The sequence below is a fragment of the Mustela putorius genome, unplaced genomic scaffold, assembly GCF_011764305.1.
Source record: "Mustela putorius furo isolate JIRA1106 unplaced genomic scaffold, ASM1176430v1.1 tig00000407_pilon_pilon_pilon, whole genome shotgun sequence".
Classification (NCBI taxonomy): Eukaryota; Metazoa; Chordata; class Mammalia; order Carnivora; family Mustelidae; genus Mustela; species Mustela putorius.
Genome location: NW_025421373.1, coordinates 29,005,738 through 29,018,081, shown reverse-complemented (window position 1 = coordinate 29,018,081; position 12,344 = coordinate 29,005,738). Strand labels below are relative to the sequence as shown.

Genomic DNA, 12,344 nt, shown 5'->3' with positions numbered 1-12,344 from the left:
TGAATTCCTGTGGTTCCCAGTAAGTCCCCACGCATATTGCTAACTGCAAACGATTCCATATTTGGTGCAGAATGAGAGTCTAATGGTGAGCCATGAACGTTGAGGCAGAGAAAAGTCCTGATCTGAATCAGAAGACCTGGGATGGAATCCAGGTCTGAGTTCTGACGCTGACCAAGATAATTCTGAGACTTAGTTCATCATCATAAAATTATGGTTTTAAGATTTCATCTCCTTCATACTAGAAAATGGGTGAGAGAAGCCTCCCTACCCTGGAAACCACTGTACAAATGGAGCTCTGGTTCTAACAGGTAGCAAAAACCCCTTGGGGCTATTTACTCAGCAACTCCTTCTGAGAGCCTTTGAGCACGTGCTCTATGCCAGGGCAAAGAGAAAAGCAGTCCCAACAGGATCCCTGCCCTTAGCAAGCCCACAGTTCGCTTCCAGGATTGGATCCCTAGGACATAAGGTAGCAGATGCAAAAATACACTTGCAGGAAGATGATCATTATAGGGATCTCTATAACAACGACAAAACTGAAAGCAACCCAGATATTTACAAAAGCAGATGGTTTCATACATATGCATCCTAACATCTTGATTGAAAGAATATACAGCCTCCCTACACCTCCACCCTGTGGGAGTCAGTCTTTCCCCCTGGAGTGGGGGAGGGGAGGTGGCCGTTAGCTTGGGGAGAGACTGGTGACCCTGCTGCCCCCAGGGGGTGGCTGCTTGGAGGCTGGGACAAAGGGGTGTGTGATGGGGACAGGTCACAAAGGACTGTGGAGGATAAATGAGGTGGTGAGAGGAGATTTAGGCAGAGCCCTGCAGGGAGATGGGCAGTTGCCTTCACTCCCTCTCTCTCTCAAGGACTCGATTTGTGGCTGGTGGAGCTGTCTCAAATGAAGAGAACAATGAGCAGCGAATGTTTGTTACCTTACTACACGGCCCACAGCTACCGTTCAATGGGCGTGTTCAATACCTCCATGGGGGACCTGCAGCGACAGCTGTACAAGGGAGGAGAGTATGACATTTTCAAATATGCTCCAATGTTTGAAAGTGACTTTATTCAGATCAGCAAAAAAGGAGAGGTGATAGACGTGCACAACCGTGTCCGAATGGTGACCGTGGGCATCGCGTCCACCAGCCCCATCCTCCCGCTACCTGATGTCATGCTGCTGGCTCGACCAACAAAAATCTGTGAAGAGCATGTCAGACACGCCCAGACCACCAAGGGGAGAGGTCGCAAGCCCACGAAGACCCTAGAGCTCACCAGGCTGCTTCCCCTCAAGTTTGTCAAGATCTCCATTCACGATCGGGAGAAACAGCAGCTGCGCTTGAAGCTTGCCACCGGCCGCACTTTCTACCTGCAGCTGTGTCCCTCTTCAGATGCACGAGAAGACCTCTTTTGCTACTGGGAAAAACTTGTCTATCTCCTGAGACCACCAGTGGATAGCTGCAGCAGTACCCCGACCCTGCACACAGCGGAAGCAGTTCCCCTAGAGGATGACAAGGGCCTAATGGTAAGCATCAACAGAGACTCAAGAGAATGGGGCAGGGTATTTTGGGAGCACAGCTCAAAGTTGGTCTACAGAAGCTCAGATGCTCTCTGAGGCTCACCTGGAAAATGCACTCCACTTGAGTAGTCTCAGGGCCAAATGAGCCCCCACTAGGGCATTTAACATCTCAGGGAGTTTCCGAGTGCTTCTCCCACTTGTTCCACAAGGCTGAATTTCAGAGAGACGTCACAGACCAGCTGTTTTGGTCTCATACCCATGGTTGTAACCCCTACCCTCCAAATGGGCATCCTGCTGGCCCAGTCTCTTCTCCAATGCTTACTCCAACCCAGTTAGTCTCAGCAGCTGTGGAACATTGTTAGCAATTAGGAAGCCGTTCCCTCACTCTCTATCCCTATGACTACCGTGTGCTGATTAAAATCAGGACCACCCACGTGTGTGTGCACACGCACGATTTTCGCAGCCACCCAAATGCAAATTGTGTGGATCCCTTGACCCAGCATTCCTACTTCTAGGAATCTGTTCAGCAGAGACGCAAACATGTGTATAAAAGACAAATATAGGGGCGCCTGGGTGGCTCAGTGGGTTAAGCCTCTGCCTTCAGCTCGGGTCCTGATCCCGGGGTCCTGGGATCCAGCCCCGCATCCGGCTCTCTGCTCAGTGGGGAGCCTGCTTCCCTCCCTCTCTCTGCCTGCCTCTCTGCCTACTTGTGATCTCTGTCTGTCAAATAAATAAATAAAATTAAAAAAAAAAAAGACAAGTATATGAGGATGGGGAGTTATATCAGTGCTTTTCCTGGTGCTGGGATTGTTAAGGAAAAAGCAAGTGACCATTTGATAGGGGTGCTGTAGATGAGATCTTGAGATGCCTCAAGTGGGAGCATAGATTCAATCATTTGGAAGGTCCTGCCGCTTAGAAGCCCTTGAGTAGCTCAGCTCCAGGTCCACGCTGAGAAAGGAGCAGACAGTTCTAGGCTCAGTTTATCATCTCTCTCTTACCTGTTTCTTCTCCCCTTGGCACAGACCACAGAGCTCCATAGAGAAGGGGATCGGGATGAGTTCAGGCTTCACAAGCCTCCTCGCGAGGTGTCCAGAGCCACCTCTTCGGGGTACGCTGGGGGAGAAGGACTCCATCACGCGCACAGCCGAATGCCGGGCTCCCCTGCAGTGGCGAGGGCTGCCGGGACCGCCGAAGGTGCAGCCGCCAGGGCAGTCGGGAGCATGGCGGGGGCGGCCACGAGCACTATCTCAGGCTTGGCCATGGCTGGGGCAAAAACAAGCTCTTCGTCAGGTGCGCTGAGCTTAGCAGCCACCAAGACTTCGAGCACAGGCCAGGTAAGCACGGCCCTGTCTGGAGCCACCAGCAGAAGTCCGGGAGAAAGTGGATCCAACAAGGCCATTGCAGGGGCTCTCAGTATATCCTCAGAGAGTACGAACGTGGCATTGGGGGCTGCAAGCACGTCCTCGGCAGATGCCTCGGTCCCAACGACGGGGACTGCCAGCCTCTCCCCAGGGAGCAGCCTGAACGTGGTGTTCGCAGGCGCATTGACGACCGGCGCACCTGCTGCAGAGAAAGCCGCCGCCTGCTCAGCGGTAGGACCCCTCGTCTCCACCTTGCAGAGTGAAGGCTACATGAGTGAGAGGGATGGAAGCCAGAAGGTCTCCCTGCCCCGTGCTGAAACCCGGAAGGAAAAAAAAGAAAGAAGAGAAAAGAAGGACAGGACATCCGGGAGGAAAAGTTCCCATCACCACAGGACCAGGGAAAGTCACCACAGGACAGGAGGGGACAAGTCCACCCGGAAATCATCCTCCCACCGGTCCTTATCTGGCGACGACAAAAGAGAGGACAAAAAGGAAAAAGGGAAGACCCATGGAAGAAGCAAAGGACACAGCTCTCACAAGGGTGGCGGCCACAGCGCCGGGGCAAAGGAGTCGAGGACAGCTCACAAATTGGGGAAGATCAAATCCATAACCAGTTCAGGCGCAGTGAGTAAGAAATCCAGTAAAATCGGCTCTTTCCTCAAGAACTTGAAAGTCATTCCTGGCTCAAAAACTGTGGTCAGGTCACATGATAGAGGGCTAGACTTCGTGGCTAAGACAGTAGAGAAGCGCAACATAGAAGCCAAGTTAGAGAAGGCCCCGGGCAGCAAAGATCTGGAGATCTCTGGTACCATGACATCTGAGACAATGGAGACCATAGTCATTGAAGCTAAATCCGTTTAAATAGGAGCCCGGGCAGGAAGCTCACAGTGGAGATCCAGCCTCAGGGAAGTATCCCTAGAGATACTTTTTGCTTTCTCTAATAAAGGAAATCATGCAACCCCAAAAGAAATGCTGTCTCGTTTGAATAGTCTATATCTCCTAGCCTGCTAGTGACCTCACAGTGGCTCCTGTGATGTGACCCAGGCTGCAGCCTGAGACCCCAGCCTCCAGTCAGACAGAACCTCACCTTCCACCCATGACTGGCAGATCCAGTATGAGTGCCATGCTGTGCGTCCATTCCTCTCTGCCTTTGTTTTCCCCAAGACCATGTCTACCAGTCGCACACTATAGCCTGGAAAGCACCACCAGTGCCATGTTCCCATGTTCTTCTTTCTCTTCCCCAAAAGTCCCTGAAACATGGACTTTCAGTCCAGTCCACAGACTAAAGACAGGACTCGTGTCTCCTTGGAATAATCAGGAGGCAAAGGGGATCTAGCCACATTTGTAGATGATCAGAATGAGGAGTTTACCATCTAGATCAGGAATTGGCAGCCAGAGAGCCAAATCTTGCCAACTGCGTGGTTTTGTAAACAGTCTTATGGCAACACAGCCACAGGCGTTCATCTATATATTGTCTATGGCTACTCTCTCATTAAAGTGGCAGATTTGAATAGTTAACAATAGATTACCTTTAGACCTGCAAGGTCTAGAGTATTTACTATCCGGCACTTTACAGAAAAGTTTTGCCTACTCTGGATCCAATATTAATGGCTCTTCCTCCCAGCTTTAGACTTTGGAGAAACTCTCAAATGTGCTTACCAGTAGACAACTAGGAGAATGCTTACAGTAAAACAATTTGTAATAGCTAAACTCTGGAAAGAGCACAAATGTTTAGCAAACAGGAGGACTGATAAATTGTGGCATATGACTACAGTGCATATTAGATAACAGTGAAAAGGAATAGCAGCTCTTCATGTTAGCTTGGATGACTCTCACATAATATTGAATAATAGAAGGAATAGAAAAATACATAGGATATATTCCATTTACAGAACACTTCAAAAACAAGGTCAAACAACATGTTTGGGGGGTACATCCTTACTAAAAGTGTAGAGAAAAACGAGAAAACAGCAACACAACATTCAGTATAGCGGATATCTATAGTGTGGAAAGCCAAGAGGGATGATCTGGAAGGTACAAAGAACTTCAAAAAATGGGGATTGTTCCATGAAGGGAAGGACTGTATCCATGCTAATTTATTAAGGAATCTTTGTTTTAAATTTTAACATCCCTAAAATGAGGATGGATTTTAAATTGTCAGTCTGGTGACAGTCACCACTTAGAAATACCTTGACAAGTTTCACTTACATTTTCCTATTAATATATGCACAAGAGAGGTAGATATTAAAAGATCTTCATTTGAAAGATCTCTCCCAGTCAGTATAAAATAAAAATCTAAGTGGTAGGGACACCTGGGTGGCTCAGTCATTCAGCGTCTGCCTTTGGTTCAGGTCAAGATCCCAGGATCCTGGGATCAAGTCCCAAGTCAGGCTCCCTGCTCAGCAGGAAGCCTGCTTCTCCCTCTGCCTGCTCTGCCTGCTGCTCGCCTTGCTTGTGCTCTATCTCTGACAAATAAATAAATAAAATCTTTTTAAAAAACCCTAAGTGATATAGATACTCAGAAATCAGGAACATAGAAAAGGTATGGATATATTGTTAAAAAATAATAGAATAATCAAAAGTGCTGTTTACAAATGAACTATTACATATGCATGTGGAAAATAATTCCAAAGATAAAAAGTCATACTATGTTCAGAATGAGATGATAAATTTTATAAATTTTAAAAATGCCTATTGTAGAAAAGAAATAGGGTGCTGTTAAGCATCTCCCTTCAATTCAAGTCATGATCCCAGGGTTCGGAGTCCCTCATCAGGCCCCCTGCTCAGTGGGGAGTCTGCATCTCCCTCTGCCTCTACCTCTGCCTCCCATTCCCCCTGCTTGTGCTCTTTCTCTCTCTCTCTATCAAATAAATTTAAAAAAATTTTAAAAAAAGAAATAATATTGTCTTTTCAATTAAAAAAATGTTGTAAATAAGTTTTACAAGTCTATGAAAATCATTGAACTGTTAACAGATGATAAAGGTTGGTTTTGAGAGAAATGATTCTAAGAACCGGTGTATTTGTATGAGCCTGGAGGTCATCCTCGAGCCTTGCAATTCTTTCCTCATTCTCTCTGACAATAAAGTCTGCTAGGATGGAAGTTGGGTTTCCAGTAAAACCTGGGGACTTCCTCTGTAGAGCACATTTGTGTGGCAGAGGTGGGGGAGGTGAGAAATGAGGCACTCTCTGGAAGAAGTGGTAACTTGGGAGTATCAGGGGGAAGTCCTTCTTAGTTGCTCCGGTGGGTGGCTGGAAAATCCCACCTTGTGATTTCCGATATACAAAGATCAATAGATGCTGGGGATTATAGTGTCCTTGGACAAGTAGAAGGAGATAAAGATAAAGACCTGACAGGGGCTTTGGAGAAGTCTTCTGGGAATGTGAGAGGTTATGGGGTACAGGGGAGAAAGAAAGGGTACTCATTTCAAAGCCTATGACTCAGAGTCCCAAATTTATGCTATGCCAGAGATTGAATTATTGAAGATACAGATGCCTTAACTGCATGATTATATAGACCATGGCTTTGTCTTTTGTCCTTCTCTTAGTCTTGTTCTGTGCATTCCTACTTCCATTTCTCAAAGGCCTTCTTTAATACAAATCTTGTTTGTTCACCATGCATGGTGTTATCTAAGCAGACCTATGATTTACACAAATGCCACCAAAGTAAAATGGAGGTGGGAACTTGCACACTACAATGTGCTCTGCCAGGCACTTTCTCTGCATTTCCTTTTCTATCTTGACAGTCATCGAGAGACTCATGCATAAATACGTAGGTATTTCAAAGCAATGACCTCTTCCTCCTGTGGGAGATATCAATTGAGGCATCAAGTCAATATACCCTATCAGATAAAGTCAATATTTTTGACAGCAATATTCATCACCATGGTAGCAATTCTGCTGCTGTAAGTGCAACGAAGGAGTGGACGGTTGATTACTAACCAGGATCCCAAACAAAAAGGGATCTTTGGCCAGTAGCAAAATAAGGTCATTCACGGTGTTGCTGAGATCGAATGGAGTCCTTCAGACGCAGGATGTGCTCTGGTGAGAAGAAGCAAGGTGCCTCAAAATATTGAGGAATGTGTCAAGACTGATGTGAAAGTGATGGGAAACAATGCAACAGGGACAGGCGACACAAGGCTTTGAGGTCATCTAAAGGACTTTAACTTCTGAACTTAGAGTAATGGAAGTCACTGAAATGTTATATTTATTTATCTTTAAAGATTAATTAATTTTTGTTTGTTTGTTTCTTGTTTGAGAGAGTGTGCACCCACACCTGTACAAGTCGGGGGAAAGACAAAGGGAGAAAATATTTGAGCTGATTCTGTGCTGACCCTGGAGCCCGATTCAGGGCTGGATTCCACGACCCATGAGATCATGACCTGAGCCAAAACCAAGAATCAGACACTTCACCGACTGAGCCACAAGTGCCCCTGAAATGTTTCAAATAAAGGGGTAGCTTGATCAAATTTGCACTTTGTAAAGGGCACTGTGGTTGCTGTGAAGAGAAATATTTGGGGAAGAGTTTGTTGATATGAGACCTTATGTCATTTCCTGTCTTTTGCCACAGGACCCATAAAATGAAGAGATTGGAGGGGATGTTTTAAAAGATACATTTCCATTTGAAATAGCCATGTGGGGTAGTCATTTCTTCAAGGAAGGACTTGAAGCCACAGCTGGGAGTGCTGCCCGTGGACAGCCTTCAGCTGGCAGTAAGTCTGGAAATTGCTTCTGCTTCAGAGAACTCCCTCACCCAAGGTAACACTTCGCAGAGCACACAATAAGAATGGATTGATGTGGAGTGCGAAGATATGACCACCTTATTCCAACAGACCAACTCTCAAGGGCTGTTCTAGTTCAAGAGCTCCCCCTGGAGCCTGCATCACAGCTTGGCTTTGCCCTGAGGGCACTCCTGCTTGCGTCCTTCTCTTACACAGGTGCTGTTGTTGGGGGGCGCTCCTTAACATCCCTCTCACAAACACCATCTCCAAATCTGCTTCTTGGAGAACACAACTGGTGATGTTGTGTCAGTGTAATGTCCTGTGATCACATTCCCTGATTCCACAAACCTTGTGAAAATAGTTGGTGATAGCCGATAAGGGTATGTTACATTCTCTACACAGCTTTGAGTTTAAATCATTTAAAAATGAAATACCTTTCTTTATTGAAAAATTGTATCTACTTTATAAATTTTAGAACATGTAGATATGAAAATGAAAGAAACTGATTGCCTTGATAATTCATTGCTTGCCCCAAAATGGACCAGTTAGACTTATGCTTCCAAAAAGATAGAGTAGACGTATTTTTCTCTATTCCTCTCATTGTTAATATGACTAAAGATGTATCAGAAGATTCTGAAAGATGGAGAGAAGAAGACAGATCAGCCAGCAATTGTAGGAAATGAGGAACAACATGGTGATGAGTTCCTTGGATTTTCTTTTTGCCTTATACATTCCTGACTTGGAGCTGCAGAAGAAGCTGGCAATCCTGAAAAAAAGAAAAAGTCCCAACAAAAGCTTTATCTCTCTAGCCAAGAGGCCAGAAAAGGAGCAGGCAAGAAAGACATAAAGCTTTCAGAAGAAGAAGGAGGAGGCGGCAGCGGCTTTTAGACAAGAACTAGCCCAGCTAAACACCACAGAAAAAACCATGCTCCCCAACTCCCACAGCACACTACATATTACACTACCCATGCAAGCAAGGGTCAAGTGGGGAGTCTAGACTAATAAGGCATCCCATACGCCCAATTGGGTGGTGTCAGAGAATGGCAAGTAAGGAACTAGGGTTTTTATTCAGCCAGCTGGTAACGAAGCTCCTCCTCATGTATCCCCATGTAACTGGAGACCACGGTGGGAGCTGGATATCTCACCAGGCCAGATATCTCACCTCCAAAGTCTGCTAGGTGAATTGAGGCCAAGTGGGATATCTGGACTTTTACACTAGTAACAACATGGTGTCCTTCTCCCATTCCCATTTCCTTGCTGGAGTAGTGTCAGAAGAAGCTTATTCAAAGAAGTTTAAATAAGACATAGAGTCTGCTAACATAACACAAAAATGAGTTTTAAACAGTGCAATAGGCAGAAAATAAAAGGCATATGGATTGGGAAGAAAAAAAAACCTGCCCTCGTTTGCAGAATTTATAACTACGTATGTTGAAAATCCCAAGCAATCTACAAAAAAGTTCTAAAAAGTAGGTGATAAAAAAGAAATAAAAATAATAATAAAAAATAAAAAGTGAGACCAAGTTTGCAGAATGCAAAACCAATTATATTTCTCACCAAAGAAGATTCACACATGGCAAATAAACATAAAAAAAAAAAAAGCTCCACAACATATGTCATCAGGGAAGTGCAGAATAAAATAATGTGACACCACAATATACCTATTAAAATGACCAAAATTCAAAACACTGACAACACCTAGTGCTGGTGCGGATGTGGAGAAACAGGAATTTACTCATTGCTGGTGGGAATGTACAATGGAACAGCCACTTTGGAAGACAGTGGTGGTTATTTTACAAAACTAAACACACTCTTATCATATGATCCAGCAGTTGGGCTCCTTGGTACTTACCCAAAGGTGTTGACAACTCCACACAAACCTGCACATGGATAGCAGCTTTATTCATAAGGGTCTAAACTTCAAAGCAACCAAGATGTTCTTCAGTAGGTTATGATAAATACACTGGTACATCCAAACAATGGAATGTTATTTGGCAGTAGAAGGAAATGAGCTATCAAACTATGAAAAGACAAGGAAATTGAAATGCATATTACTAAGTGAAAGAAGCCAATCTAAAAAGTCTACATACTGCATGCACCCTGGAAAGGGCAAAACTATGCAGACAGTAAGAAGATTAGTGGATGTCAGTGTTCAGAGGAAGGGAGAGATAAACAGGTTAAGTCCGGGAATTTTTAGGGCAGTAGAACTTATATATGATACTCTAATGGTGGATCCATATCATTACATATTTGTCAAGACCCATAGATGTTTAGCACCAAGAATGAACCACAATGTAAGCTATGGACATTGTGTAATAACGATGTATCAATGTTGATTCATCAGCTGTAACAGATGCACCAGCCTGGTGGGGAATGTCCATGATGGGGAAGGCTATGAGTAGTTGGGGGAAGGGGATGTACAGGAGTTCTACACTTTCCACTCAATTTTGCTATGAGCCCCAAACTGTAAAACTTTGAAACTGAAAGCTCTAAAAAATAGAGTCTATATAAAAGTTGTGCTTACAGAGCTTTTCTGTTATGGAATTATGGAACTTTCTCCTGAACGCTGGGAGGAAAAGCTTTTTCTCCCCCACTGGATGTGACTTTTCACATGAGCTTTGAAATGTGTGAGATTGCTATCTCCAAGGTGTATATATTCAATGATACATACAACGAGGGATACCAATAGAAATAATCGATGTCAAATCTTTTTTTTTAAGATTTTATTTATTTATTTGACAAGCAGAGATCACAAGTAGGCAGAGAGGTAGGCAGAGAGAGAGAGGGGGAAGCAGGCTCCCTGCTGAGCAGAAAGCCCAATGCGGGGCTCGATCCCAGGACGCTGGGATCACGACCCGAGCCAAAGGCAGAGGCTTTAACCCACTGAGCTACCCAGGTGCCCCTTGATGTCAAATCTTTTTAAAAACTTAGAAACCATGTGATTCAGTGATTTCTAAACTTTTGGTTCAGTTTGACATTTAAAAATTTTTTACATGAGGGGCGCCTGGGTGGCTCAGTGGGTTAAGCCTTGGCCTTCGGCTCAGGTCATGATCTCAGGGTCTTGGGATCAAGCCCTGCATGGGGCTTTCTGCTTAGCAGGGAGCCTGCTTCCCCCCTCTCTCTCTGCCTGCCTCTCTGCCTACTTGTGATCTCTCTCTCTCTCTGTAAAATAAATGAATAAAATATTTAAAAAATATTTTTTATGTGAAATCTTCAATGGAATCTAGAAAATAAAGAGATGAAGGTATAGGTGTTCTGGCTGAAGGTAGGCATAGAGTGATCAGGCTAAAGATCTACCAGTTAGGCTATCCTTTGCCTCAGTAGATACCTGGCAGGCTTTTCCATGACTTAGAGGCTACTGACTCTGCCTAAGATTCTCATTCTGCTGAGAAGAGATTATTGGCTTGCCTGAGGTTATCTACCAGACTGGTTGAATTCTGGTCCTTTTGACTCTTAGACCAGAGCTTTCTTCACCCTGCTCAACTCCAATTAAATTGGAGGGTTCCTCAGCCCAGGTTAACATGTGCTAAAGAACAGATTGGGACTCAGGTGTCAGAGCTGGAGAAAAATGATAAAGGGACAAAGGAAAATAGATTCAGAAGGAAGATAGCCAAATCCTGTATAAACCACAACGGCTAGAGTCAGTGTATATATAGGGTAAAAGAGAAGATGGGAGTCCAAATTCATAAAAGCTCTCTCTCCATCCTTTGGAGGCCCAAAGTTCTAAGAGAAGTCCATTTTGGACCTGAAATAGGTGGAAACAAGTGGACAAAGACCTACTCAGATAACTGCAGAGAAACATCTTCTGGGCTTGCAGTGGGTTGGGCCACATTATCTGCAGCCCCTAGGATGGTAGCTGGCTTCTGTAGATAAGCAATATATTTTGGTGAATGAACACATTTTTTTAGAACACAAGTGCATCATTAAAGTCTAAAAATCTGCCTAAGAGGATGCTTTCAGGAAAATGATTCCAATCTTTGAATGATAGAGTCCCCCGGAAGGATCTCTCTTCTTTAAATGATAGTATGTGAACTACTGATCCTGTCTTTATTTAAAATTATAATATTTTATCCATCACGGATGGATTTTTTCCTCTTAATATTTATCTTTAAAGTATTGCATTAAATAATATTTATCCTGATTACTGATTTGCTCCCCCTCCTTAATTTTGCATCTGAGGCAAGTGCCTCACACCTGACCCTAGTCCCAGTGTTGATATGAATTGATATCAAAGGCAGACAGCTCACATTGTACACACTTGCCATTGGGAAGACATGGAGTTTTTCTTCTTTCTACTGCTTTTGTTCAATACCATTTTTCAACAAAAATATATTTAGCTCTGGCTATGTGGGAGGCAATGCTGGGAATGTCAGAGCTGATGCCAGATAAATCAGGAGCTGAGCTCTTGCCACATAAATAAAGCAGGTGGATAATTGCACCTTAAGGAAGAGAGGTGCTGTGAGCACAGAAGAGAGGCTGTAACCAGGTATAGAGGTCATTTTTATTTGGGTGAACCTGAAAAACCCTTTGGAGAAGGTCACATTTGAGATAGACCTCAAAGAATGACCTTAAATGGGTAGGATATAGCCCAGACTTTTGGGGGAACCTGTAGGAAATAAATGAAGCAACCAGTGAAATAGGTAGATTTTGTGATGATTCCGAAACAGTTACAATAATGGCAAGGTTACCTTGTCTTTGGTGAAATTCCACATCATAATGTAAATGTGGACTTTAACCATAGTAACAGCTACAACA

At 44.3% G+C, this 12,344-nt stretch overlaps 1 protein-coding gene across 1 annotated transcript; it reads left to right on the top strand.

The window, feature by feature from the left end:
* Positions 1 to 832: 832 nt before the first annotated feature.
* On the top strand, positions 833 to 3,835 carry FAM71B (family with sequence similarity 71 member B). The gene is made up of 2 exons (XM_004737729.2): positions 833 to 1,519; positions 2,536 to 3,835. Exons 1-2 carry the CDS (start codon positions 899 to 901, stop codon positions 3,733 to 3,735), a joined length of 1,821 nt encoding a protein of 606 aa, XP_004737786.1. The 5' UTR covers positions 833 to 898; the 3' UTR covers positions 3,736 to 3,835.
* The last annotated feature ends 8,509 nt before the right edge of the window (positions 3,836 to 12,344 follow it).

Excerpts from the sequence above, each read along its gene's own strand:
- FAM71B (XM_004737729.2), top strand. The coding sequence starts at position 899 with ATGAAGAGAACAATGAGCAGCGAATGTTTGTTACCTTACTACACGGCC. Across the intron at positions 1,520-2,535 it reads AGGATGACAAGGGCCTAATG|ACCACAGAGCTCCATAGAGA; the intron begins GTAAGCATCAAC and ends CCCTTGGCACAG.